The 27,507-nt window shown below is 37.2% G+C and overlaps 1 protein-coding gene across 2 annotated transcripts in view; it reads left to right on the top strand.

The window, feature by feature from the left end:
- Nucleotides 1–24,566, top strand: part of LOC112630225 (25-hydroxycholesterol 7-alpha-hydroxylase) — a 208,622-nt gene extending 184,056 nt beyond the window's left edge. Inside the window, exons 5-7 of one of the 2 annotated variants that reach the window (XM_025394356.1) lie at nt 6,687–6,862; nt 21,317–21,359; nt 23,351–24,566. In XM_025394356.1, the coding sequence (XP_025250141.1) occupies nt 6,687–6,862; nt 21,317–21,359; nt 23,351–23,457 (326 nt within the window). In that variant the 3' untranslated portion in view covers nt 23,458–24,566. Of the gene's footprint in view, nt 1–6,686; nt 6,863–14,267; nt 20,297–21,316; nt 21,360–23,350 lie in introns of those variants that run through there. The other variant, XM_025394355.1, reaches the window with a different exon arrangement.
- The last annotated feature ends 2,941 nt before the right edge of the window (nt 24,567–27,507 follow it).

Here is a 27,507-nt window from a genome sequence, read left to right as displayed (position 1 = left end):
ACTCTAGAAGTGTGACCTTGCAGTGAGTCCACATCGAAATTTGATGAAAGATTTGAAGCCAATTGTGAGTAGTTGGTGTGGAACGGGAATACAGAAAGGAAAATACTAAGGTCCTTTAATAACAAATAATAATGCTCATTAGATGCAATCCATGTTAAATATATTAACGATTTCAATATTCCAAAGTAATCTTATAGACATTGTTTCATGTCATCATCACCAGGATACTCTGGAGGACAGTGACAGCTATTATTTCGTCACTTTTACAGATGAGAAAATTCTCAGGGGGCTAAATACCTCATCTAAGATCATGGAGGTGATAAAGGAGAAAGGCAGGTCTTTAACTCAGGTTTTCTGACCATACCCATGCTTTTCCCCTCAGGTCTGTCGGATACCAGAGCCCTTGAGATCTTTTTTCATTATCCCAGCTGACAGGGGAGAGGAATTCTTTGTATCTCAGTTCTACAAAGTCAGGCATGATGTGCATGTGGGCAAGATCAGGCAGCATGGGCCAGAGGATCATACAGTTGGCTGAATTTTTAGCTTCAAGATAAGATATTATGAATGATAATATTAATAATTATTTGAATATGTGCCTGCCACTGTGTTGTTTTATGTATATTAGGTTATTTAATTGTCAAGTATTTTTATTCAATTATTGAATAATGAGGTTCAGAAACATGACTTAACTAACGCAAGTCATACAGCTAGATAGTGGCAGAACCAGAAGTTGATGCCAGATCTAACTTTAATGCCTACCTATAATGACTGTCACCTCAGAAAAAAATGCTCTAGAAATGGACTGGAGACCTTGACCACTATTTTTTATAAGATATGTATTACTGATTCTCAAATGCAGTTGGGTTTAAGGATAAGGGTAGAGCTAGAGGTTCACATTAGAATCTTGTGTGTATTTTTTTTAATATAAGTGAACTTTTTATTTTAGAATAGTTTCAGATTTATAGAAAAATTACAAACATAATAGAGAGCATTCCTGTATACCCCCTCCCACAGTTTCCCTTATGAACATTTTACATTACTGTGGTATATTTATAAAGATTATGAGTGTTATTTTGAAAAAGCTCATTTGAATATTATAAAATAATTGTATATTCGAAAGCTTAAAAGTTTACATAATTCAGACAATAGTGAAGTTTAACAACATCCTCTCTTCTGATGAGGATTTACAGAAGATATAACTTTAGGAACTTCTAACTGGAGGAAGTGGGGGAAGGATATTCTACAAAGAGGTACATCAGAAACTCAGGGATGTAAATAGTGAAAATTTTCTATCTAATATAAGGAAACAGCAGTTAAAAAGTGAAAAATAATGATTTTGATGTTCATCGGATTTTCAGCTCAGCACAAAGCTAAGGTGGTTAGATAATATAATGAATGCTGGAAACAGAATGTGAAAGGATTGAAAAACAACTTTAATGAAAATGCAAATTATTGTATTTAGATCTAAATATCAACTTTGTAAGAATAGGATGAGAAATGTGACTCAGCAGAAAAGGGTTTACAGCAATAGTTCTCAGCCTTGATTGCTCATTGGAACCACCTGGGAGGCTTTAACCACTTTGCATACCTTGCCCTACCCTTAGAGATTCTGATTGCATTGGTCTGGGGTGCAGGCTGATGGCTTTAAAAGCTCCCTAGGTGATTCTAATGTGCAGCCAAGATTCAAAGCCTCTAATTGAAAGGTTTTAGTTAATGCAGTGGTTCTGATTCCATTAGACTGGAATGGGGCATTTATTTTTTTAAACAATCCCAGGTGATTCTAATGCGCATCCAGGGTTGCTGATAATCTCTGGGATATCAGAAAATTTAAAACAATAGTGATATTATTTCAAAAATCTGTTGCTCCTCTGCTAGCAGGAAATAGTAACAGAAGCATGGTGTCTAGGGACAGAAATTAATAATTCTCTACTTTTCCAACTAAAATAGTACACACCTGGTTGTGCCAAGTCTTAAGAGGCAGATTGACTAGTTGAATTCATCCAGTATGGCAAAGGCTAAACAATGTATCATCTCTGACACACAATTAGAAAATGGCATGATAGTTGTCTTTACATACTTTGAAAGTGTTGTTATGTGGAAGAATGATTAGACTTTTTTGGCCTGTGTGTTTTATAAAGGGTGGAAATTAAAAGGAGGAAAATTTCACTTCAATATGAAAACTAGCTTTCTACTAAAATGGGCTTTCTGAATGCTACCATTGGAGTTATCCAGTTAGAAAATGTGTAGTATCAAATTACCAAAGGAGTAGATTTTAAGTGTTCTCACCACAAATAACTGATCAGTATGTGAGGTAATTGCATAATATGTTAATTATTTGACTTAACCATTCCAGAATGTATGTGTATTTCCAAACATCAAGTTGTACACCATAAATATATCCAATTTTTATTTGTGAATTAAATAAATAAATAAAAGCAACTGTGCAATATCTTCAGTAGGATCTCGGGAGCATTCCTGTTTATATGTATCTTCCAACTTTGAAGCACCTAGATTGCATTGTCCATGAAGTCCAAGTCCATGTGCTGTGTTCCTTTTTCACACCAGCAACAGTGGCTCAGTGCTCCGAGCAGAGTTGGGCCTTAATAAACATTTATGGAATATATGAACGCTGAATTTACATGTCTGTATTTTATCTGTGAACCAAAGACTGTGTCTGAGATGCAGAGTGAAGATAGGCATTTGTACCAATTCAGATTTATTTTTAATCTTACTTAAGATATACAATTGTTGAGCCAAAGATTAATTATTTTGCCTCAAATTATATGATTATCACAATTTCTTATTTAACTTCTCAACTGTCTTGAAGATAGTTATGTAGAAATGCACACACACACACTCACACACACACATCATGAGCTTCACTCCATTCCATCACACCTTCCAGAGTACACCACCTCCATATCCAACCCCTCTCCCCCTTTTACAACCACCTTCTCTTTAAGATCACCCAGTGTTCAGCCCCAGTGACTGCAGCAGGGCCTGGCTGTTCATTTCACTCCATCCATTGCTGCTATCCTCTGATCACCATGGGTAATCAAATGGCATGCCAGCCTGCACCAGTCATTAAGATGACCCAAATTAACAGCCTGGCCATGTCACAGTACATTCATTCCACATATACAGACAAGGCCTAAGTGTGAGGCAGAAACCCAGATATGCTTATTTGTTTTTGCATTGTAACATGCATTATTGATTGTCATGAGCTGCTTTAGTGCTTTAAATCTGCAAATGAGAATCATCCGTCCCTTATTAGAGCCAGAATTGAGAACTGAGAGCAAAAGAGAACATGTATATGCCTTTTTTAACCATAATTTTTTATTTGTTATTTACCTTCACAGTTGTGTTGTAAAAGATTTTAGCTCAAGACATTCCCTGGCATCTCACTTAGAAGGGATACTTAACCAAAATAGTTTTGTATTCTGAAAAGAGAAAGAAGTCTTCCCTAGCCAGGTGAAGAATGTAGTGCATGCTCTGAATTGTGAGATCGTAGAGGGAATTTTGTAATCCAATTTCCTAGCGTATACCGGTCAGTAAAGCTCAGTTCTTAACAACTCACAGGCAGCCTTATCTTAATCACAGTTGCAGTTGTTGGCACCTTGCGGTGCCTGGTGTAAATTTTATCTCAAAATATTTGCGTTCTTGATGGCCATTTTTCGACAATGCATTCTAATAATTAGAGTCCTATTACCTGCTAAATGTTAGTATAAATTAACAATCCATTATACACAATAAGTTTTATAAAACATTTACAGATAGAGATCTTCTTTAATTAAAATTAACTTCCATGTGAAAGCCAAGTGCATTAATGACTCACAATGACCTTTTATTACCTGCAGTCCCCTGTTTTGGCTGGATGATTGACAGCTTGCTGTTTGGCTACCATGTTGAATTTCAGCTGACAAGACTTTTCATTTTAACTCAATTTGCCCGCCTATCACAAGCTGGTGGCAGGCCAGACCCAAGTCACCCAGCTTTGCCTCAGCAGCTTGCTCTAGTTCTCATTAGTACGCATTTATTCAGTGGAAATTGGAAGACAAATGCTTGAAGGCATGTGAACTAAGTATAGCAAATTAGGTTTAAAGACTGAATATTTATAAGTATATGGAAAGTTTTTTTTTAATTCTAGAGCGAATTGAGAACTGAGTGCTAGCTTTGGTATAAAAGAAATTAAGATAGAAGGGGGAAGATTCTAAGAATAACAATACTATAAGCTTTTTCTTTCCATTTTGGAAACATGTAAAATCTCTCTGACAACACCTTATCAAATAAAAACCTGGCTTCTCTTTCATGGAGTGCTTGCACAAAGAAGTTTAGCACCTCATGTGTGAGAAGGGGGAAAAAATGAGGGTCATGTTCATTTGTTGCTTGGTTATCCCTTGGTATGCTTTAAATTGCCTTGTTTGTTCGGCACTAGCACAGAAACAGATGTTGCTCTACCGTGCAGGATAATTTACTGTACCTCCTGGTGCAGCATGGAAGTCCTCCCAGGGCCCAGCTGGTCTGTCAGTGGCACTGGCTGGTGTCTGCTCAACTATGACAACTACAAGTAGAGACTGCAATTTTTTTATTGTGCAGTTGTCATTCTTCTCAACGTATAGCTCTGCCTGCATTTGTACTGGGGCTGGTGGAAAAGCTGCTGGCTTTTGTGTCTGGATGTTATTCTGCAGAGCCATGTAAGCTCTACTCTCCATTGTTGATAATAACGCAACTCATTACTTTTGTCGTCTAATGATTATCGGCATGATCGCTCAGAGCGAGAGCCAACCTCATCTCGCACACATAACTGGTACTGGAAGGTAAAACAGATTTGTCACTTACGATCTGACCGCTAAGCCACACTTTGCACTCCATTTTTGTGATTAACTTCTACATAAGATATGCTTGCCCAATTGTCATTTGTGATACTACGGTGGGCGCAAGCTGCCATGCTTCCCGAGAGCACATCAGCCAATCAGATTTGACCATGTTATTCGGACTGTTACATGCCTGCTCTGTCACAGCAGCCATCCCACAATTATTTTGCTTTTGTGTTTCTTCTTCCCACACCCCTACTGGACTTGGGTGAACAGCGTTGCTACATATGTCAGCTACCATTTCACACCACAAGCTAAAATGATGCTGTGCTATTGTTGCTCCAACAGAGCCAGCAGCAGTACATGGGAGGCCGACCCTTGCTTTTCACCACAGAAACGTTGGTCCTTAGTGCCCTGCCAGCTGAAATCCATCGTGTCAGGTGCCTTGTGGCTATCTGCAGTAGACCCCATGCTCCAAAACCAAAGTTCTTTTCTGGCCTCATCACCAACAAACCGATTTGACTCTGCCTGATTATAATAACGAAGGCAGTCCAAGAGAATATGCACTGCCTCACTGTACGTCACATTGAATCACCACACTGGCCACAAAAAGCTGACCGCAGCCTCATTTCTTTAGACAAATGCATGCTTAAGGAAAAACCTCCTGGGAGAAAGCACCCAAAGCTACATGATAGCCTTATGCAGGCTGTGCATAGATTTAAATTTTACTGAAATAACATTTATTTTTGGCTGATGCAAGCCCTCACGGATGGGCCTGCCTTTAATAATCTAATAATTGAGTACTCTGTGTTTCAGAGCTTTACCGAACACTGAGAAACTGGGCTGTGTGTGTGTGTGTGTGTGTGTGTGTGTGTGTGTGATTTCTAAATTGCAAGTCATAAACACGACCATTTGTTATCATGTGAAGGGGGAAAAAACTCCATTTGGGGCTTTTTTTTCACATTGCTGATTAGAGAGAATCAAGCTTTATATTCTAGGACCCATTCACGCTGGTGGAAACATAGTCAGTTTTGATTATGAAGGGAGAGATGCAGACCTAGACAGGAGCTACACGCTGATATGCATGCTATCAGAATGATTTATGCAAATTATGCATATTATTCCCAAAGGAATTCCTCCTCAAACTGCCAGGATAAATTGCCGGAAATTAGCCATAAAATCTGTCGTGCTAGGAGCAAAAGGTGAAGGCCATTGGGAAAGCAAGGACATTCGGCTTCTGGAATCTTCCAGGATATGATGGTGCCTGTTATTCTCCCTGGATGCTGAGGAAAATGTGGTTTTCTTCTGAATCCTCTAAAAATGTTTTCCTTTTTAAAATTTTCCAGCAAATGTTGACTCACATTTTATTTACAGCTAGCATAAAAGAAATTAAGTGTTAAGCTGTCTCAGAAAGCACTACTACAATTACTTTACTATTAACTGCCTAAGTGGTTATTAAATGGCTAAGCCTCGCTTTAAAGCATCAGAGTTCTAAAGGTTTGTGGAATGACTCACCAGCTGTGTATTTTAACTGGGATATGGTTTTAATTTCAAACATGTATACCCATAACACAACATTCCTCTCTAGCAGGATCATCCTCTCCTACAAAATCTTAATGACTTTCTGCCCAGGTACAACACTGATGCCTTCTACCTGTGAGATGCCCCTAAGCCTTGCTGGAACCAGACCACCGCCCCTGCTCACATTCTGTGCAAAGCCACCCTTGGCTCCCTCTTGGTGCTCAATGTATGTGATGAAGAAACAGTATCCTTTTCAATCAACGCTATTAGTCATGAGCTTTTATTGCAAACTGAGAGCACTTTTCAGGAACAGCCCTATCTTAATAAGCTATCATTTTTTTTTTCCTTCAGAAAGCACCATTTTTGAAGCTTTACGACTGTCTTCATATTCAACCACCATTCGTTTTGTTGAGGAGGATTTGACTCTCAGTGCAGAGACCGGGGACTACTGTGTGCGAAAGGGAGACTTGGTAGCCATCTTTCCTCCAATCCTACATGGTGACCCTGAAATCTTTGAAGCTCCGGAGGTAAGTAAACATCAAGCCTATAATTCTTAGATCCTGCAGGCACATTCCTCTTCCATCCCTCTCTCTTCCTTTTGCCACTTTGTCCCAGAAGAGGAAACAGACAGCTTGATGGCTTCTGTTGTTTTTCCTCCTAATAAGAAAGCTTTCCTCTTTACTAAAGTGTTCCCTAAGGATATCTTTGAAAGGTTTCATGATCTATAAAGAGAAATATAGCGATGAGACTAAATGCTAGTTGCTTCAAATGAAATGGACATTGCGCCTTGGCCACTATTACATTTTGGCCAAAATTGTATTTTGCTTGGTGGAGAATTACTGAAAACCATGGAGGGCTAGCTAAGGTGGCTTAGAGAATAAATGATGATAACTATTTTGCTAAGTGTTTCCAAAGTGAGGTTGACTGTTCCAAAGTCAGATAGTATCATTGCTGTAGTTAAGCCCATATACTTTTCCACCTCTTACAAAAGGTATGTCCCCCTTCTTGATCAATTAGTATGGCATTATGAACTTTGAGATTGTAAAGCTGCTGCTCATGGGTGAAGCTCTGAGGGTAATTGTGTCATCTCCTTGTGTTTTTTTCTGAAGCTGGAGTTAATGAATATCAAAGACTGGAAATTAATCCACCCTGGTTCATCCCTTAATACCACTTCAGATATTCACCACCTGCATGCAAATTGAATGCAGTCCTATTCTGCCTGTGTTTTTCAGGAAGTAATGTTGCTGCAGCAGTTTTTGTGTGTAAAATGCCTTTTTTTCAAAGGGAAACTTTGCCGCTCTTTTTGAGCAATTCATAGGTGGACCACCTCTAAATCTAGTTGCTAAGTTAGATGTTTTGCATCCAGGCTGAATTACAATATTGTTGAATTTTGAAAATTAACAAGAAGAGAGCAGATTCAAATACAATTAGAAAATTTGCATTTATTTCAGCAGCAAAGGTGAATGACTTAAGTGTGGGGGAGTGTACATGTAGTTTCTGTGTGTTTCAGAAGGAGGGGGCATTGTGTGAATGACAATAACAAATAGGTTGTAGAGTATTAGCAAGTGAAGGAACATTCTGCAAACAACAAGCTTTATCTCCACTTTTGTAAATATCGGAGGACAAAATTATATACATAAATGGATATTCAATAAACAGGGCAAATGAATAGCCAATATCCAATATCTGGAAAATATTTTTAATTTTTATTTTTATCTACAATTATGCATTTATTTAACTTCAACTTACTATTTTCATTATGTAACTATTCCACTAGTCATTAAGTTTATTATTCATATCATGATGGTAAAATTAACGTTAGTGTTATCAAGAAACAATAAATGTTTACCAGATTACCGCTGTCTTTATATCACTATGCTTTGGACTCCTCTTATTTCCTACCCTCATGATGGAAAATACCTTGATTTAGACTTTTAGGAACTTAAAACTAAAAGTTAAAAATCGAAAGTATGCTAATTTATATTTTTTTCTTTTGGAATACTCAATAGCAATGCCCAGACTTTACATAATAAATCAAATAGTAATCAGAAGGGCTTGCCTCATACAAAATCTGTGGCAGAACAAAATTGCAATATTGTGAATACTGATTTAGCATCATTAGAGTAGCTTTAACTTGAGTTGATGAACGCTTTCTATTATTTACTAGATTTAACATTAGCCAATTATGCCTGACTAATTTTAAAATAAACTAGCTAATTTATTGTCACACCATTGTTTCCTTGAAATTAGTTGGAGAATGCTGATAATTCCTGGCACAGAAAAAAAATGATATAGCTCAGAACCAGTTTTGTAGAACTTGGGAAGGTCTTATTCATTCTATAAACATTTTCTGAGTGACTACCACTCTCAGACATATCGATTATTCCTTTGTTTCTTAACAACTTCATATGGCAATAAGTAGATGCTATAGATGTCCTTAAAATAGATGCCCATCCCAAGCCACCATATACTGACAGTAAAGAAAAGGAGATAGTTCTAGAAAAGTCTACCATGAGCCATTTGTTGCTGAGAGCATGGTTCAGGAGCTCATCAGAGACACATTCATCACTACCTGCCTTTTGTATCCAACACACCTTGAATGAGAAAACCAAGCCTCAGATGTTGATTACAGGCAATAGGTGTTAGGCCAAAAATATAAGGAAGGCAGATACAGGGATAATTATTCTTGGAAGACAGAGAGACAAAAGCCTCAGCAGAACATAGATTCTCCCAGCCCAACAAGGCATGGTTTCAGAATTTCCAAGCTCCAAAAGACTAGAATTTGGCATTCCAAAGACAGGCCATGGTCTTCCATCATACTTGAGAGCTATTGGATCTGCATCTCCCTATTCCTGGAATGCCCCTTCTTGTTTGTGCACCCAGCAGGCTCCAAATTACTCCACAGGAATCACCTAATCACCTCTTCATTGACAGTGTGCTGATTTCCACCTCATTCCTCAGAGAATTTGCCATTGCTCACACTGTGGCCTGTGTGTACCCTTGTTGTGGGGTATAACACACAGTATTTTGCAATTATTTATTTACTTGTCCTTGCTTCCATATGCTGTAAGCTCTAGAAGAGGAAGGACTATGTCATTCCCATCTCTGTATTATCAGTGTCTAGCACACAGGAGGCTGTACACATAAGTTGAATAAATAAGGGGATGCTTGGATAGATAAATGTACTTAAAGTGAAAATATGCTTCAGTTATAATTTTAAATCAGGACAGATATTGCACATTAACATATGTACTGGGCCTAAATAGATCAAATAAAGAAGTGATTTGTGTATAAATATAGCAATAGTATTGGGAGTGTTAAGTACTGTGGCAAAAGGAGATGCCAGGAGACATCTAAATAGGACCGCTGGCTACTTCTGAACTAGCCTTCAGCTCTTGCAAGCATTTAGACCTAGTTTGGTGAAGTCATTTTGATTTTTTATTTAAAAGAACCTGAAAAAATAGACTTTTGGGTGAAGGTCTGAATTTTTAAATATTTGGAAAAATGAAGTTTAAAATACAATATGGGATAAATAAAAGGTGTTTTGGGACTCAATTGAGCCTATAAGCTGCCAACATGTACCCTCTATATTAGGAATTATTCTTTCCCTGAATATTGGTTGCTTAACTTATTGTAATGTTAGCCAGTCAGGTGGCTCAGTAGTAAATAGTGATGGTTTCTTTTCAGCCACACAAGATACAGAACTGGAGCTATATAGAAGCTCCATAGAGAAGACCAAATCTAAATCTGTTCATTGGCTTTCCTAGGTCCAGAGGTGCTGAGGGATAAAGGGAGACGTGGTGACATTGTGGGGCTCATAGGGAGAAAAGATCAGACATTTAAGGTGGCAATGCATTATATAACCATGTAGGTAAAGAAACATGGTGAAATAACAATGTAATTCCAAAGCCTTTGGAAGATCCCCCAAAAGCTCTGAAGATGAAAGATCTTCTTTGTTTAACCTAATGCAATTCTGCCCTATCTACTTCTTAGAGTTGTAGAGATAATAAAATGATTAATAAATTTGAAAGCCCTTGAAAAAAATTCTAAATCACTAAAAGAATTGTGGTACCAATTATTATTTTGATTATTGCCACTGTTCTTAGAATGACATGACAGATGAGGAGGTACTCTCAATAAATTTTTATCTGTATTGCCAAATGGAATAGAGATTGTGCAACTAGTAGACTTAAAGGAAACAAACACATATCAATTATTTACTATCTAGAAATCACTTTGATGGGTATAGTGAGTGATAAAGAAATAAAAAGGCCCCTTCCCCTACAAGCTTGCTGTATAGGGACTCACATAGCTAATTTCTCATAGTCAGGTGCTTCCTATTGAGAAAAGGTTTTTGCCATACCAACAAATTCACAATTCTACTTACCATATTGGAACTATCAGTGTGCTGGTAAACCAGGGCTCTGAGCCCTGATTTGTAGTGTTTGTCAATTTTCATGGTATAAACTACCCCCTTGGCCAATTTCATGTTACTAATGTGAAGACCCTAAACACATAGTCAGGAAGAGATGTGCACACTCTGACAAGCTGGTCAAACTGTCTGCAACACACTGCCAATTTGAACCCAAGTCATGAAGATAAAAAGGGACTTCTGTACTCTGCCATCTTGCCTCCAGGGGCAACAGTGTAACCCCTTAGCCATCCATTCAAAACACTGACTTTTTTTTATTATAAGAAAATCATATCTTTTGTCTAATTTATTTTCCCATACCCAAAATTATGAATTGAGTGGATTCAAGACATGATCCTATTGTGTGTCACCTACTTCAGCAAGACCATGTTTTATGCCTTGTAACTTCAATGCTTTACATACAGGAAGTGCTCCAAAAAAATCTGTTGAACTGAACTAAACATAGTATTTGGAGAACACAAATTAGGGTGTTATGCAATCTTCCTTTGTCACGAATACCAAAATCTTTTCTCTATCCAGAAAATTGTGTCCTCTATCCAAACTTGATTTCTAGCGCTTCAATATTATGCAATTTTCTACTATTTGTAAACACTGAATATTCATCGACTCATCATACTCTACATATTTATTTACTCATTCAATATCTATGTTTTCTTCAAAAGCTTGAAAATGGTTTTAAAATATACTTTTTTCTCATGTATTTATTCATTAATTCAACAAACATATATGGAACCTCTACTATGGGAATAGCATTGTGTTGAAGGCTTTACACATACAGAGATAAATAAGAAAATGTGATAGCTCCAAACTCCTAGGCTCTACCATCTCCTGAAGGTTAGCTCTGTCTTTAGCTTGGTAGCAGTTCCAGACATCATAGTCACACATGATGAGGTCCAGAGGAGGAAAGGTAATCAACCATTTCTTTTTGTTTTATTTTCTTCACAAAAAGGGGACTTCTCCTAGATGTCCCCATAGATTTTCCCTTGTAGCACTGACCAGATTGTTTCACAATTCTATCCCAAACCAGTCAGAGACCCGAACAGTGCGATTACCAAGATTAGTGCCTAGACACATTTTATCCAGAAGAACAATGTTGAGGAGTCAACTGCAACTATCATTAGAGGAACAATGGGGAACTTCCGTGTCTTATACCTTCTCTTGTGATTTTTCTATTCTCATCCATTTAATTGACTATCTTTAATTGTGAAGCACCATGCTTATGGTCGCTGTAAAGAATTTCAATTAGCTCGATGAATTCCAAGATTAAGTTTTTCCAAATGAATGGATACATCTTGAGCTTCCTGTATGTTTGTTCTGTGTCACTGTGACCCCAGAATCTCAGTGGTGAAATTATTATACCCCGTCCCTTTTCAGCTAAAACAAAACTATATCCCTAGCAGCTGACGCAGGCCCTTCTTAACATTGGTTCTTGCTTAGGTTTTCCATGCCTAGGCAATAAGGCAAATTGCAAATAAATTTTAACTCAAAAATATATTTATGCTCCTGCGCCCTTTGAACTTGGTGGTGGTCACAGAGCTAAAGACAGCGGCCATTTCCATTTTAGTTTCATAAAATAAACAACCGAATAGGAATTTCTAAGATGTTTACTATGAGAAAATTGAATAGAATGTCATGGAAACTAGAGGGATGGTGTTACTCGTTGAGTAGAAATTTGAGGGCACTGAATATAAACACTAGCTGAAGGTCATGGGTTAGGAGCACTCCTGCATCATGTGTTGACCATGGGCCTCTCGGAGGTTAGCACATTCATTTTCACAAAGAGGAACCTGAAAACCACGGTGATTTCTAGCTTATGTATGATATCAAGACACTAAAAAGTCATAATCCAAGCTAAGTTTTCATTTTGCATTTGCTGGCTTAACTAGTGGGGCTACAGTGAGAGGCTTCCTAACAAATCATATCATAGCAAAGCTCACTTAAACTGATTTGGGTTAGGCAGGGAGCTCTTGGATAGAGGGCCAATCTCCTCAGATTGGTCAGCATGAAGGAGGAAGCAGCAGGACTAAGCTCAGGCAAGCAGGCCTGAGTCCCAGGAATGGAAGAAGTTCACCAGGAGAGAGTTATATTTAGTAACTCTATCTCCAGTGACCCTGTATGTCAACAAAGGGTGTCCTTGTTCATTGAGCATTGATTAGATACTGTTTGGATACATCCCAGAACTATGGTGAAATACGCATTTTAAAGGGCTCAAAATATTTATCAGGAATTGAGCAGTTATAAAAATGCAGATAAATTTTGCCATTATCATTGCATCCACTTGCAAGTTGGAAGGAAATGGGAACTACTTAGAATTTTTCTAAGCTCAACTACTCTTCAAAATAAGTATTCTACATAAATAAGGACAAACCCAATACTTTTAAAGGAAATGGTTCACTGTCCTTAACAACACTGGCTTTGAGTGAGAAAATTAAATCATTTGTGATGAATTCAGAATCTATCCACATATTGCAAGATTTTCACCTTAACCTGAAATGCTTTGGATCTGACCTACTTTTTTGCATTTGACTTCATGTAGTTCATATCAAAGTTGTATGTGAGCAAGTCTAATGTTAATGAGCACCAACTACAGGAAATACTTGGTCGTTTCCATGCAAGCCACAGACATTAATTTAATCAATGGCTTAATTCACCATAGGCTTAAATAAGGTCACTCAGTCCCCTCTAAGAAATTCAAGTGAGAGTTGAACCATAACCCTTTGGCAGCAAGGCAAAATTAAGAGGGCAGGCCCAACACCCTAAGTAAAGCAGTCCCATGATTTCCTGTAACAAAGTAATATAACTTATTTATGAAAACACATCAGAAACACCTGCCACCCTAGAGTAAACCCAAAAAGAGCTGATTTTAATAGAACTTTCATGGAAGAAATTAACTACAACATCAAAAAACAAACATTGATTTTGTGGCTTAGCTCCTCTCTAGTGTTTTACCTGAATCTTATTATTTTATATTTGTTTATTCCAAACATCAGCACTGGATCCTAAACTAATAGTTTTCATCTATCAGTAGCTGGTGGGGAAGGGATAAGAGAAACTCAAATTAGGAATCCACAGTTAGGCACCTCCTGTGGCTAGTTAGGATTCATCAGACGCGGGTAACAATGGCGGTCTCACTGGAGCCCTTGCCTTCTATCCAACATTGGTATAATCAAGTGCGCGTATGTCAGGACGCACCTTAGGGAGCAAAAATAGAGATATTGACACTATACTTGGGAAGCTCAGCTTAGGAGAAAAATACAAGCGGAGAAAAAAAGTCATACAGCTTTTTCATATTTCACTTTGATATGGCGGAAGTAATTTCCTAGTAATACTTGAGTTTTTTGAAAGTTCATACTTAATTTGCACCCAGTCAACTTTTTCTGGTGTTCACCTGATTAAAAGGAGCTTTTTAAGACAGGCAGAGAGAGCTAGCAACTTTGTGGACTTGAACTCAAACTATCTCATGTAAAATGTTAATTTTAGCACTGTATTCTTCTTTACAGGAGTTTAGATATGATCGTTTTATAGAAGATGGTAAGAAGAAAACCACCTTTTTCAAAAGAGGGAAAAAGCTGAAGTGTTACCTAATGCCATTTGGAACTGGAACCAGCAAATGTCCAGGCCGATTTTTTGCACTTATGGAAATAAAGCAGTTGTTGGTTATACTTTTAACTTATTTCGATTTAGAAATAATTGATGATAAACCCATAGGACTAAACTACAACCGCTTGTTGTTTGGTATTCAGTATCCAGATTCTGATGTTTTATTTAGATACAAAGTGAAATCTTAGAGAAGCTAAAAGGGCAGAAAACAAATCTATCGAAATTACCCTAAACATCCTAAGCTCATCTATTTCTTTTTAATTTCTGCCAATGTAATTGCTTTATTTGTTTAAAAAGTGTTAATTTCTATTTGATCTGATATCAGTCCAGTTTGTCCTTAGTCACAAAGCCTATCATAATATAAAACAGGATGGTAGCATGAAAATGGACATCAAAATCAACTTAAGGGTAAGCTCCAAACAGGGTTGTGGTTATTTTTTTAGTTTCTCCTTGTGATTTTTACATGTTATAATAAGTGTACCTTCACACCAATAGATTGGGCACTGTGGAATTTAAGTCACTCAAATTATTCTCTCATATGTAAAATTACACTTCGAACTACTAGAAACTTGTGCTGGAAATGGACACAGTGTAACAAAGTCCAAATTCTCACAGAGGAAGGAAATTAAATTTCCATGACTTGCACTGGATGAAAATGTTCCCTTCAAGTATAATATCAATAATACCTATATTTCCAGGATATGTGTGCATTAAATGAGTTTTTTAGTAGACTAAATGCTTCAACTTCACTTCAGTATTTAATCATGCTTAAATGTTCCTCATTACTTTGTATACTATGGCTCGATAGAACAAAATTTCTTGTCATTTAAGACCTTTCATGTCCAAGTTAGATACTGATAAGCTTTAATGTATAAGAAAGCACAGAACCTATTATATATTCAGAAATTGCCCTAGACATTAGTTTTAGGTTTATTATGGGAGCAAGTGTTGAAATAACTACGGCATTGATTATAGCATTTGGCTTTAGTATAAACTATAAAGGTTATGCAAACATTGCAATTAATCCTTTCCTAAATGCTTCCATGTATATAAACTGAGAAGCTAGATGTAGTATTTGGTTTTGATGTCTCACCTTTTGGATTTGGAGTTCATGTGTTCTATTTTGAATTACAACATCATGTTATGCAGTGTAATTTCATATGACACATGCAGCATTGTGGTGTGAATAATTCAAAGATTTTTTTTTCAATTGAGACAGTATCTGACTGTGTTGCCCAGGCTGGTCTCAAATCCTGAGCTGAAGTGATCCTCCCACCTTGGTCCCTTGGGAACCTGAACTACAGGCATGTACCACCAAGCCCAGTGATTCAAAGATTCTGATATCAGAGTACCATATGAATGGCATCTGACATAAATGGTGATGCAATATATAAGCAGGCAAGGCAGGTAATAAAGTCCAGTTAATTCATGCTTCATTAATTGGAATTTCTAATATTTCAGAAATTTGCTACTGTTTTAAGGAAACTGACAATATTTACAAAATATTTATTTAGTAAATAAGATAGTATAGTATGTATTTTATCCTTCCTGAAGTACATGTTCTGAATGTTCCTTCAGTGAAGGTCTGCTGGTGCAAATTCTATTTTTGCTTGATTGAGGGTGTCTTTATTTTTACTCTCATTCTTGAAAGATGGTTTTGCTGGATGCACAAATCTAGATTGACAGTTGTTTCCTCACAACACTTTGAAGATATTGCCCGTTCTTAAGGCATCCATTCTTGTTACTGGGAGGATAGCCGTTAGTGAGTTTAATTACTCAATAGGTAGTCTGTCTCTTCTCTCTGGCTACTTTAACGTGTCCTCTTTGCCTTTGATGTTCTTAGTTTCTTTCTGTTTCTCATGCTTGCATGTCCTGCTACTTCTTGAGTCTGAGCATGGATGTCTCCCATCAAGTATGGAATCTTCTCAGCCATTCTCTCTGTGAATATTACTGTTCTCCCACTGTATATTAGGTCCCCTCACTCTACCTACATCCTTTGATCTTTTCTCACCACACTTTGTATCTACAACTTACGCTCCACATAATTTCTTTAGATGTCTCTTCCAGTTTCTTCTTTGAACAGTGTGTCTAATCTTCTGTCCAACTCATCCATTGAATTTGTTTTTTCCTTCTTTTGGCTTTAACTTCAGGTTCATAGAGTTGAGTGATCATTCTGCTTATACTCTTTAGTTCATGATACACAATTATAGTTGGTTCTAACAAGGCCCCTCTGGCTTTATTTACTTTTTCTGTTTTGTCCCTAATACCCACTTTCATATCCTTTCCTAATATCATAGGCAAATATTCTAATATGTTTCATGTATGTCTTGGTATGTGTCTGTTTTCATGTAATATATATTGAGTACCTATTTTCTGCAAGTTTTATCCTTCCAAATTTTCTTATGAAGTACTGTCATTTTAAAGATATATTCATATTTCTGTAGTATATACATAGTATACAATTATATTTAATCTATTGCTTCTAACTGCTGCATAGCATTCCATAATGTGCACACATTTTGTTTTGATAATCTAGTTACCCAGTGATGGACACTGTCAGTGGGACAGTTGTTGTGAGAGAAAGGCCAAAGCAGAACTTAAAAGCTCTTCTGTCACCTATCCTCACACTACTGTGCCTAACCATCTCAGCCCTGGGCTGCTAAAAGCCTTGTCCCCAAGCCCCACCCGTACACACACACACACACACACATTTATTCCATGATAACTTTAATTCTCCCTCAGATGTTCTAAATTTGTTACGTCCCATCCTCAGAGCCATCCAATCCTCTCCATTCTGTAGAGTCGCCAAGGTTGATTTTGAGTCAGAGTGTCAGCCTCCAGCTTGTCAACCTTCACGTTTTCCATTCCACTGCGTTTGCTAAGTTCAATGATTACATTTTTCAGTTTTAGAATTCCCTTTTGTTCTTCATATATGCTGGTTATTTTTTATAATATCTTGTACCTTTGTTATAAACTCAACATCCTTTTTCATTTCTTTAACTGCATGAAGCAAACATTTTAGATTCTGTATCTGATATTTCCAAATCATTGGTGTTTTGTGGATCTAATTCTGTAGTTTATGTGTTTTTCTGTCTCTGTTACCTGGGATGGCTTGTTTACTGAGCCCATGTTCTTTGGATTTTTATCTCTGAAAAATCTTTAGACCTAGATTTAAAGTTCATTTCTCAAGAGAGAATTTGTATTTGCATTTGTCAGACTGCTGATACTACTACCAAACTCAAATCACCTTAAAATTTCAGCTTGATTATCTGGGAGTGGGGAGTATTGTGGTTTCTAGCCCTAAATCAGGTAGAATATAACCCTATTATTAGGAATAGAAAGAAGACATATTTGGTGGTTCATTTGTTTATTTTTACATAGAGCTAAGATTGAGACGGGCAAATATACTGACAGTTTTCTCTGTGGAGCAAAGTTTCTTTCTAGTTCACCTACTAAGTATGTTGTCTCTGCAAGTTCTTGGCTTTATGCAAAGGCCTTGGATTTTACACACACACACACACACACGCACACACACACATACACACACCCTGGGCCCTACGCTTTAGTCCACCACAAAGCATAGTCTGTCCTTTTTGTACTTGGATGTCTAGTTTGCAATGTTGCCTGAAGTGGAAGTTCTACCATATTTTTAAATTCAACTTAGTGGTACACTTTTGTGATGTTAAGGCACAGAGAACACAGGAAATTATTCCATTCTGATTTCTGCTTATTTTATAATTAGAGATGTGTACAGGAATTTAGAAATGTAAAGTAAGAATAAATGAAATGGTTGAGAAAAGACTATATAAAAGGAATGAATAGTAGAACCAAAACAAAACATTGAGAGTCTTGTGACAGTCTTAAATCCAGTAACTAAATAGTGTTTACAAACAGAAAAAAAAATGTCCTGGATAAATCAGTTAAAAGATGCAGATTCTGGCTGTGACATAACTGGCTTATTATTAAACAATTTCCCTCTCAGTGCTTCAATGTCCTCATTTGAAAAATAAAAATAATAAGGCCCTTTGACATCAGGGTTCATTATAAGGATTAAACACAGTAACATGTATGGATTTATGGGATAATGCAATATACCAATGCAAAATGTAATGAAGATACTTAAACAATGTTGTGCCTTTAAAAAATTGCTCTTATGTATTGTTAAAGGGAATCGTTTTTTATAGTCATTTGTTAATTCATTATTCATTTATTCAACCAAACATTTATTGAGCATTTTCTCTGTTCTAGATATGATTGATGCTAGACACTGGATTGCCCTTCCCCTTCAAGAACATACTATTTGTTAGGGAAAACAACACATAGGAAACCAATTTATTATAAATGCAGTTGTAAGTGATAAATTCATCTCTTTAAAACTATTTTAAAATTCTGATTTATCACTAGTTCTAACTAGCCTTCCATCAAAGTAATGGTCTGTAATAAGAAATCACTATGTATAATTATACACAATAAAAATATCTACAACAGGTATTTTGATAACATGATAATTAAAACCAAATATAGTCATTGAGGCTCCAGAATATTTTAAAACTGTATTGTATATTGTAAAATCCCATCTTTTTTCTTTTTTTTTTTTTTTTTTTTTTTAGATGGAGTCTTGCTCTGTCACCCAGGCTGGAGTCCAGTGGCGTGGTCTCAGCTCACTGCAACCTCCACCTCCTAGGTTCAAGCAAGTCTCTTGTCTCAGCCTTCTGAGTAGCTGGGACTACAGGCACCCCACTACACCCGGCCAATTTTTGTATTTTTAGCTGAGACGAGGGTACACCATATTGATCAGGCTGGTCTCGAACTCCTGACCTCAGGTGATCCGCCCGCCTCGGACTCCCAAAGTGCTGGGATTATAGACATGAGCCACCGCGCCCCATCTTTTCATTTTTATAGCTTCACCTAAGTTTTTAATTAAAAGAAATAAATAATTAATACCCAAGATATTGTTTTATATCAATGACCAACAGTAATGAAATGCTCGGTTAGCAGAAACTAAAGCCCTGAAGCGATTAAGAAAAAGCTACCTGTCACTAAATCAGCAATGCTTATAAGCAACCTAGAAGAAAACTTTTATCTGCTTTGTTTTGGCTTTCCTGGCATACTTCCTTGTTTCATCTTCATTTTATAATTAAGTTTTGGGTCACAAGACTAAGGCAAAGGAGTTTCCATACTGAAAAGCTACATTTTTTAATGCTTATTTTATCATAAAAAATAATTTGGGTAACACTTTCTGCAAGCAACTTCTAACTTAACAGTAGAAGTTTAAAACTGTTCGAAGATCAAAGCACAAAATTTATCTAGGTTTTGATCCTAGTATAAAAGAATGGCAAAAATTATGTGAACAAGAATTACATGCCCTTAGAATGTGCACTTTTTAACCTGTTAAATTTGCCAGTCTTGCAAACCATTATTTACTTGCATTGCGTAATTAGATATTCATTTAACATACTCAAGAAAAAGTTAGCAAGCCAAGATGACATTGTAGCACTATTTTAAATTATAATGAATGATCACATAAAACTATTTAGTATTTATCTAAAGTAATTATTACTCTACTTCATTTGTTTATCTAAATCAATGATCATTGATGTTTGAACTTTTTGGCTTAAATGTTTGTTTATACTACTTGCTAGAGTAAGATAAATTTAATACATTAAAAACTCTACACAATTTAAGTAATAATTTGTCAATACTTATGTTTTAAAATATTTTTAGAAAGGAGTGCTGTATATTATTAAAACAATTTTCTGAAATTATTTGTTTAATATTATCTTTGATTTTAAAATGACATATATGTGGATTTACGATGAATCAAATTGTCCTAAAAGATGTCAGATAAGAAATGCAAGTACTTTGCAAGTCTAATACTTAATGTTCTTTTATGTACAACAAAAATTTAATAAATTAACTTTCAAAGCAAGGATGACTGATTGTGTCTCTTTATTGTCCTGCTAGGAATATGTTGGGTAACAGAAGATTTGATTACAAAAGAAAATTATTTGGAAAATAATTTTGCTCTCTGAATATCTCCTCGTCTCCATTTTCTGCCCCCATACACATGTATTCTTATCATCTGATACTCTCCTGAAAGTACCTTAACTATTTCAGAGTATGTTTCAATATATTTTAACTTATTATTTATTTGTAAAATAACAAACTCAAAAAATATCACTAAGTTTTTAAATGTTTATTCTAGGCAGGCTGACCTTGCTAGGTTACAATTCTTAATAATCACTATTATTGTGGACAGAAGTATAAGCACAATAAATGGGAGAGAGTTTTTCAGTAGATATAATCTTTGTCATCAGCAGATCTCTTCACTTTACCACAGATAATGAATAAAGCTGAGTAATATTTGGACAGTATTCTATTTGTTCATAAAACTAAAATAAATTGTAAATAAAGCATATACTACAGAATGCTGGTGATGAAAATGAAATGTGGGTTTTTAGTAACTCTATATACAGTATTTTACTGGGACACTGGGCTTTTCTCAGAGACACTGGTGTGAGTCACTAACATTTTACAGGAACTGGCCTGAGACTGAGAAGTCGGCTAGAAGGTGTTCCTGTTCATTTGAACTAGTCAGCTCAGTATTGTTTATTTACCAACTGGGATAAATTATGTCACTAAATAGGTAACCTGTGAAATAATTACCTTTTGCTTTCAACTTTATTCTAGAAAACACTTATAAAAATTTGCAGAACTTTCCAGAATTAGCAATGATCATGTGAATAATAATGTGTATTTTCTTTTCAGGATTAAAAAAAAAAAAACCCAATGGCTGTGCTGTGTTTTTTGAAAAGTGTTTGATACTGCTTACTGTTAATTGTTTGTTGTTAATTAATTACTTTTATAAGGAGAGACACGATATATCACAGACTACACCAAAAGTAAATGTTCAGAGATATAATCATGAAGCATTTTACTTCCCTTACAGCAAACTGTGCTCATAGGAGAAACTAGAGGAATGGAAATAACAGGTAAAGGTATCACTGTCTAATGATTCATCATTGAGTCAAATTGAAACATTTCTAAACATGAAACATATTAGTTGGAGATTCTTATTTGTGTGCAAGAGAATATTTACTATATATAACTTTTATTTCTAAGAACTAGCCACATAGTTAACAAAAAATCTGTGTCATTATTGCCTGATACCAAAGTTTTTAATAAATGCTTTTGTCTTTTATATTAAAATTAAGGTTTGAATGAAATTACTTCAATTCCATAATTCCAAGGACTAATGAGTTTATTTAAAGTTTTATAAATGTATTTGTTTTGTTTATCAAATGGAATACCGTTAAAAGTATTTGTAATCACTGAAATTTTTATAAGTGAAAACTATACATGTGGTAGTACTTCCTTCGTGCTGAGCAATTACACATTTATTTTTTAAAAACTTTTTATTTTGAACTAAGTTTAGACTTAAAGGAAAGTTACAAACATAGTTTTTATTTTTCAAGAAGGAGGTACTCGGACTAAACAATGCTTGCAGAAAATTAAATTAAGGAGTGGTCCTAGAACTTCACCAGTTCAAGATCTTAGTTAATTCTTGATCTTTGAGGATAGTCATCTACATCAACTACTCCACAGGACAACATGCTGTAAATCCAACAGAGTAGCAGGAATAGTTTGAGTATGTGAGCTACCCACATCTTCCATAGGCCAAATAATTGTTTTGCTTTCATAAACCATAATTTTGTAAACTTTTAAAGGAGCTTACTTTGTTGAATAATTACAGATTTTACTTAACTTCACTCTCTTAAGAAATCTGCACTTTAAAGAGATGTATGCCTGATGCTTCTCCAAAGGAAATTAAAGTAAGTTATTTAGACGCAGATATTAACTGATCCTGCTTCCCAATACATCAGACATTTAATAGAGAGATATCATTTCTTCTTTCCCAACTCTTCACATTTCTGTGGAGGCCTGCTTAGAAAAATCACTTCCTTTCATCAAAATCTTAGATGGAGAGCAGCAGCTCAGTCAGCCTGGCATCTGAATTTTGACCATAGTACTACTGCAGAAATAGACTGCACATGGCAAATGTAGCTGTACTTACTTAATGCATGATTAATTATTTTGACTAGTTAGGTACAAAAACTGAGTCTCTCTCATAATCGGAAATTGTTTGTTTTCTGAAAGTGGATAAGGATATGTAACAGAGAAATCCTTACCACAAGTTCTTCAGTAATTGCCAGAGCAAGATAAATGTATAAAATGAGGTTAGGCCATGAAACATTTTTATGTTTAAATTTAAATTCTCATCTCTAAACACCTCTATTAACAGGAGATTTGAGATGCAACCATCCTCCTAATAAAAAAAATGAAATCTTTAAGATTGAGAAACATTTGTAAATAACGGATCTTTTAAATATCTCTGAACTTTATTCTAAAACTTATAAGGAGAAATAATAATTGCTTTATATAACCACTGATACCATTTTAGCATTTGATGAAGATGTTAATTTATGGTTGGTTAGCAGTTTATGGCTGTCATTAGTTTTTCAGTTTGGTCCACATTAGAAATCTATTTTTCTTTTTTATTTTAATCTCAGACAATTATATAAAGATATAGTTATGTTTTATCTAAAATGTATCATTCTTCTATAGCATTTCAAATTATTCACAGATCATAGTTCTTATATGTGCATATATGAATTTAAAAATACAGCAATAAAATGCTTGAAACAGACCATAAATTTGCTTCATATTTTATTGCATCTCTGAATCAGGTTGAGGAGACAAGGGCAACTATGGTCTTTGGGAAAGAATTAACTCTTTCCCAAGCTGAGAAGGAGAATAACGCATTGTGCATAATTAAAGCCAACTCCCAATCAAAGCATGATGGTGACTTGTGAGCCTTATCCATCATATATGTAGTGGGATTGGGGGTGGTGAGGATTAATAACTGCCAAATCCTCTTTTCCTCTGCAGTCTAACCTTCCCAACCCATTCATTTCTCTTTCAGAGCTCTCTAATCTATATTTCTGTACTGCCCAAATTAGAGAAAAGTGGAGTAGAGAAAGAAGGAAAATTCACACACACATTTTAGTATACTTGATAATTTTGCAATAGTTAAGAAACAGTCTCCTGGATTTGTTAAGACGAGTAATTTAGAAAAATTGGTAGAATTTAACCCAAATAAAACCTCAGGGAAAGGGAACAGAGTTTCCCTGCCGCGTGAAGAAGCGAGGAGCTCCTTGGGGTTTAAAACCGGGGCGCTTTCGCAGATGACTCGGGTTTGGTGCGGCTGCGGGATGTCTCTTACAAGCCTGGCAGCTACGTGTGAATCCACATGCCTGCTGCCATACAGGGGACAACCCGATCCTTGAGCCACCCTCGAAGGACAGTTTGAGGCAGAGCCCCTGAAAGTTCTCCTTTTGTCCCAAGGAACTTGGCGGTTGAAGGGCAATTGCGCCCGCAGGGGTGGCTGGAAACGCAGGTCCAGGGGAAGCCCGGAGAGAAGGGGTGCTCTTCGGATGCGGATCCCGAATCCCTTCGGGAGCACTGCGCGAGCAAAACAGCGCGGTGGGCGCCAGTGCTGTGTGAACGTCGTTTGGTTTGATTGCAACCCAGGGCTGCTGGACCTGCTGGAAGGCGGCCCCTTCCCTCCTCCCGTCCTGCCAGGTCCCCAGCACAAACACTCTCCTGGTTAGGAAAACAGGCTCCTGGTTATCACCCCCAGCCCTGTTTACTGGAACTTTGGTTCTAAACACCGGTCGATCAGAAGAGCCAGAGATTTGCCGGGCAAAAAACTCTCACCCTAAGAGTTGTTTCTACTGTTAAACTGAAGTGACTGGCTCCGTGTTTTTCCTTCTCTTTCCCTCTTTCCATCTACTATGTCTAAAGTTTGATTTAAAAGGCCGCGTTTAAATAAACCTGCAACTCATTGGCTTGGCAAATCCAGAGACTTTCGAGTTGTACATGCCAATGCAGACCGCGCAGGAGCCGGGCTCATTTACTTTGCCAACACAACAAAAAAAAATGTTAATTGATGTAAAGTTGCTTGGCACGTGGATAATTTAGTCTTACCTGCATTTTAATTGAAAGAAAACCTATTTATGTTTCCGATGTTCAGGTTTTGCGATTTAATTTTGTTTAAAGGCACCTTTGTGTAGTTGTTCCCTCCCCCTTCTCCTTTCCATCTGAATCACGTTTTCATAAAAGGTTTGACTAAGTAGTCTCACCTGACCAGGATTCATTACCTCCTGCATTCCATGAGCACACTTTCGGGTTTCCACTCGCTTCCTCGCTCCGCCCGGCAGGGCCGCCACGATGTGCTGCGAGCCGGGAAGTGAACTCATGATTATTTTTCAAAGTCTGGGAAGTGTATTATCCTTTTTTCTAGTGGTAATTAGTTACCATAGCATCTAATACGTAAATGTGCCCAGAGCACACCATTAACAGTTAAACGGAGGATTCAATTTAACACATGATTATATCTTTCATAAGTCATTACATTGGAAAAGTCAATGCCACTCATTCTGGAGCAATCGCAAGGTCGGGGCCGCGTAGAAAGGTTCGGTTTCCGCGTGCTAGACCAAGAGTGCGAGTTGGTGGAGAAGGGAATTCTGTAAGTCTCGGCCTCCCTGCTGTAAGGATGGATGGTGGGTGCGATAGGAGGGAGAGGAATTTAAGCGTAGCACAGGGTCTTGGAGGGGTTGCCCAGCTGCGGGGACTGGTGAGAGCATTGCAGACCGCGTGCGGGTGCGCGCGCGCGTACACACACACACACGCACACACACTAACACATACCACAGGGAGGGAGAAGCAGGGGTAACTAGAGAGCTCTTCGAAGATGATCATTTGCTGGTCCTTCTGTTGGTGCCCAGTGTCAAGCTGGCGATGGGACCCTAAGTGAGAATAAAAAGCCAGTGGGATTCTGAGTTTTTGCTTGGCCTCATCTGTCCACTCTCAGCTCTGTAAGGAACACCAGCAGCGAGATCGGACTGGCAGGATGGGTGTGCCTGAGAGAAGCACCCCAAGGCGTGGTGGATGCCAGAGCAAGCTCAGGGGTAGCCAAGATACCCTTGCACTCTGGCTCATGCTGCAGTCTTAGGAACCAGGCTGTCTGCTCTGACCCAAGGAGACTTTTGCAAGACCACACTGACTACCCCGATGTTCAGTCCCCCATTTCTGACCTGTGTGCTCTATGCTGGACAGACAGCTGGGGTCAACGGTGTGTAGGCTAACTCTTCAGACTAGGCCAAAACTCAGGGCTCAAACCCCAGAAAGAAAGTGCTCCAGGGCTTTATCGGGAGTGGAAAGAGTTGTTCCTCCAATCACTGGCTTCCTTTTCTTAAAACTGCTGCTGAAAACCCTTTAGAAAGGTAGGAGTTAGGGCAGAGAGGATCACCTAAGTAAACCACAGAAAATTCCTCTCCTGTTTCTTTCAGATGTCCCATGTTTATTGCTAAAACCACAGGCTGGCCAATTCCTAGGTTTGGAAAGAGGGTTGATTTGTCTAAAATTATCAAAATGAAAATAAATGTTAATAAACCTAATACATTAAATAATTATGCCTATTCATGTGACATTTGAATTTATTCTCAATATTTTCCTATCCCCACCCCCATCCATTTCAAGTCTCCTTCAGGACTAAGATTGAAAGCTGAGTGATTAAAAAGAGGAGGATTCTCATGTTTTAAATTTTTTTCCCTAAAGTTCAAGATATGCTATTCTGTACAATTTTTAATAATAGTTGAACAGTACAAAGGTTGCAGAGGAAGTATTTCAAGAAGGCCTTCTAATAATGAGAAATATTAAACAGTAAATCTTGCCGCAAATGTGTCCCCTACAATGTTAATATGCAAAAGGAAAAAAAAAATCTGACTGGTGGTGGCTGTGGTTAATTCCTAATCAGAATGATGGACAGCAGGGCCAGAACAATACAAACTAATGGCTGTGTTGCTGATCACTTTACCCCTTGATTAAAGACACCCAATTATGGCGCAGAACAGTGTCGTAATTATGTTTCTTAATCACATCCAGGAGGTTTAATTGCCTTAACGATGTGTTTCATTAAATGAATTTAGGTATTATAGTCGACAGTTTTCATACACAGTTGTTTTCAAATTAACATAATATTAGACATCGTCATGGAAATTGTTTTAATAATCATAATTAGACGCACCCAGGCTTTGTCTGGTAAATGCTGAGAGACGGGTCGGCTCCTGCCTGGGGGCTGCCCTGGTCTCCTCCCTCCTTCTGCCCTCACTCCCAGTCTGGGAGGGCTTCAGCTTCAAGGCCCTTTGCTGTTATGTTTTCTGAAAAGTTACAAGTTCTGATTAATCTTTTTTGATGGCAAGTGGAGCAGAAAATATCCTTCCTCACCCCCCACTAAGTTTGATGGCATTTAGGGATATCTTTATGAGCAGAGGCTGTATAGACAAAAATGCATTTAACATACTGGGTACAGAGGCAACATCTAACTTCTGCACCACCACCACCACCACCACCACCACTACTACTATCTCTGCAACCTGCGCCACAGTGGAAAATCACACCTTCTATATTTGAGGGCAATACAAAGGTCAAAATACAAGTCTCGACAGTCATTCTTTAACAGAATCAATGCCCAAATCAATCCAAACTTGGAACCTAAAAGTCTCATTATCAAGCGACACTAGTAAGTTCTGATCATCTCTATGGGGATTGTTTATGCTTATACGATTCAACCTAATTAATTCTTTTTATCACAAAAAAGCAGAAAGCCACAATGAAATCAGCGCTCAGAGAATACAAGTGCATTTTTTCCTTGGCCTTCAGGCATTTGGAGGTAGAAATTTTGATGACAAACTTTTTAAAGAAACTTTACCCTCTTTGATGGGCCCTGGCATGGTTAACAATGCCATACAAGTGGAAAAAGATTTCCAGGGAGAATATGGCCTTCAAAGTTCATGCCAGTAGCCAGAAACTTGGAATCTCTTCTGGGTTTCACCACTGACCCCATTCCTCTCTCCTCCTTATAACAAGTAAATAAGTAAATTAGGGCTACTTCTAATTGTGCCTCCCTGCAAAAACTTTAGTTCCACCTTCTCTGAAACTCCTTTCTTTTTTGTTACCTTTCAAGCAAAGAGTAACACAGAAGAGAGGTGATTGCTTCTTCCACAAAGCACAGCATAA

This window comes from Theropithecus gelada, chromosome 8 (genome assembly GCF_003255815.1).
Source record: "Theropithecus gelada isolate Dixy chromosome 8, Tgel_1.0, whole genome shotgun sequence".
Classification (NCBI taxonomy): Eukaryota; Metazoa; Chordata; class Mammalia; order Primates; family Cercopithecidae; genus Theropithecus; species Theropithecus gelada.
Note: the sequence above shows the minus strand (reverse complement) of the source record. Positions and strands in the feature narration are given on the sequence as shown.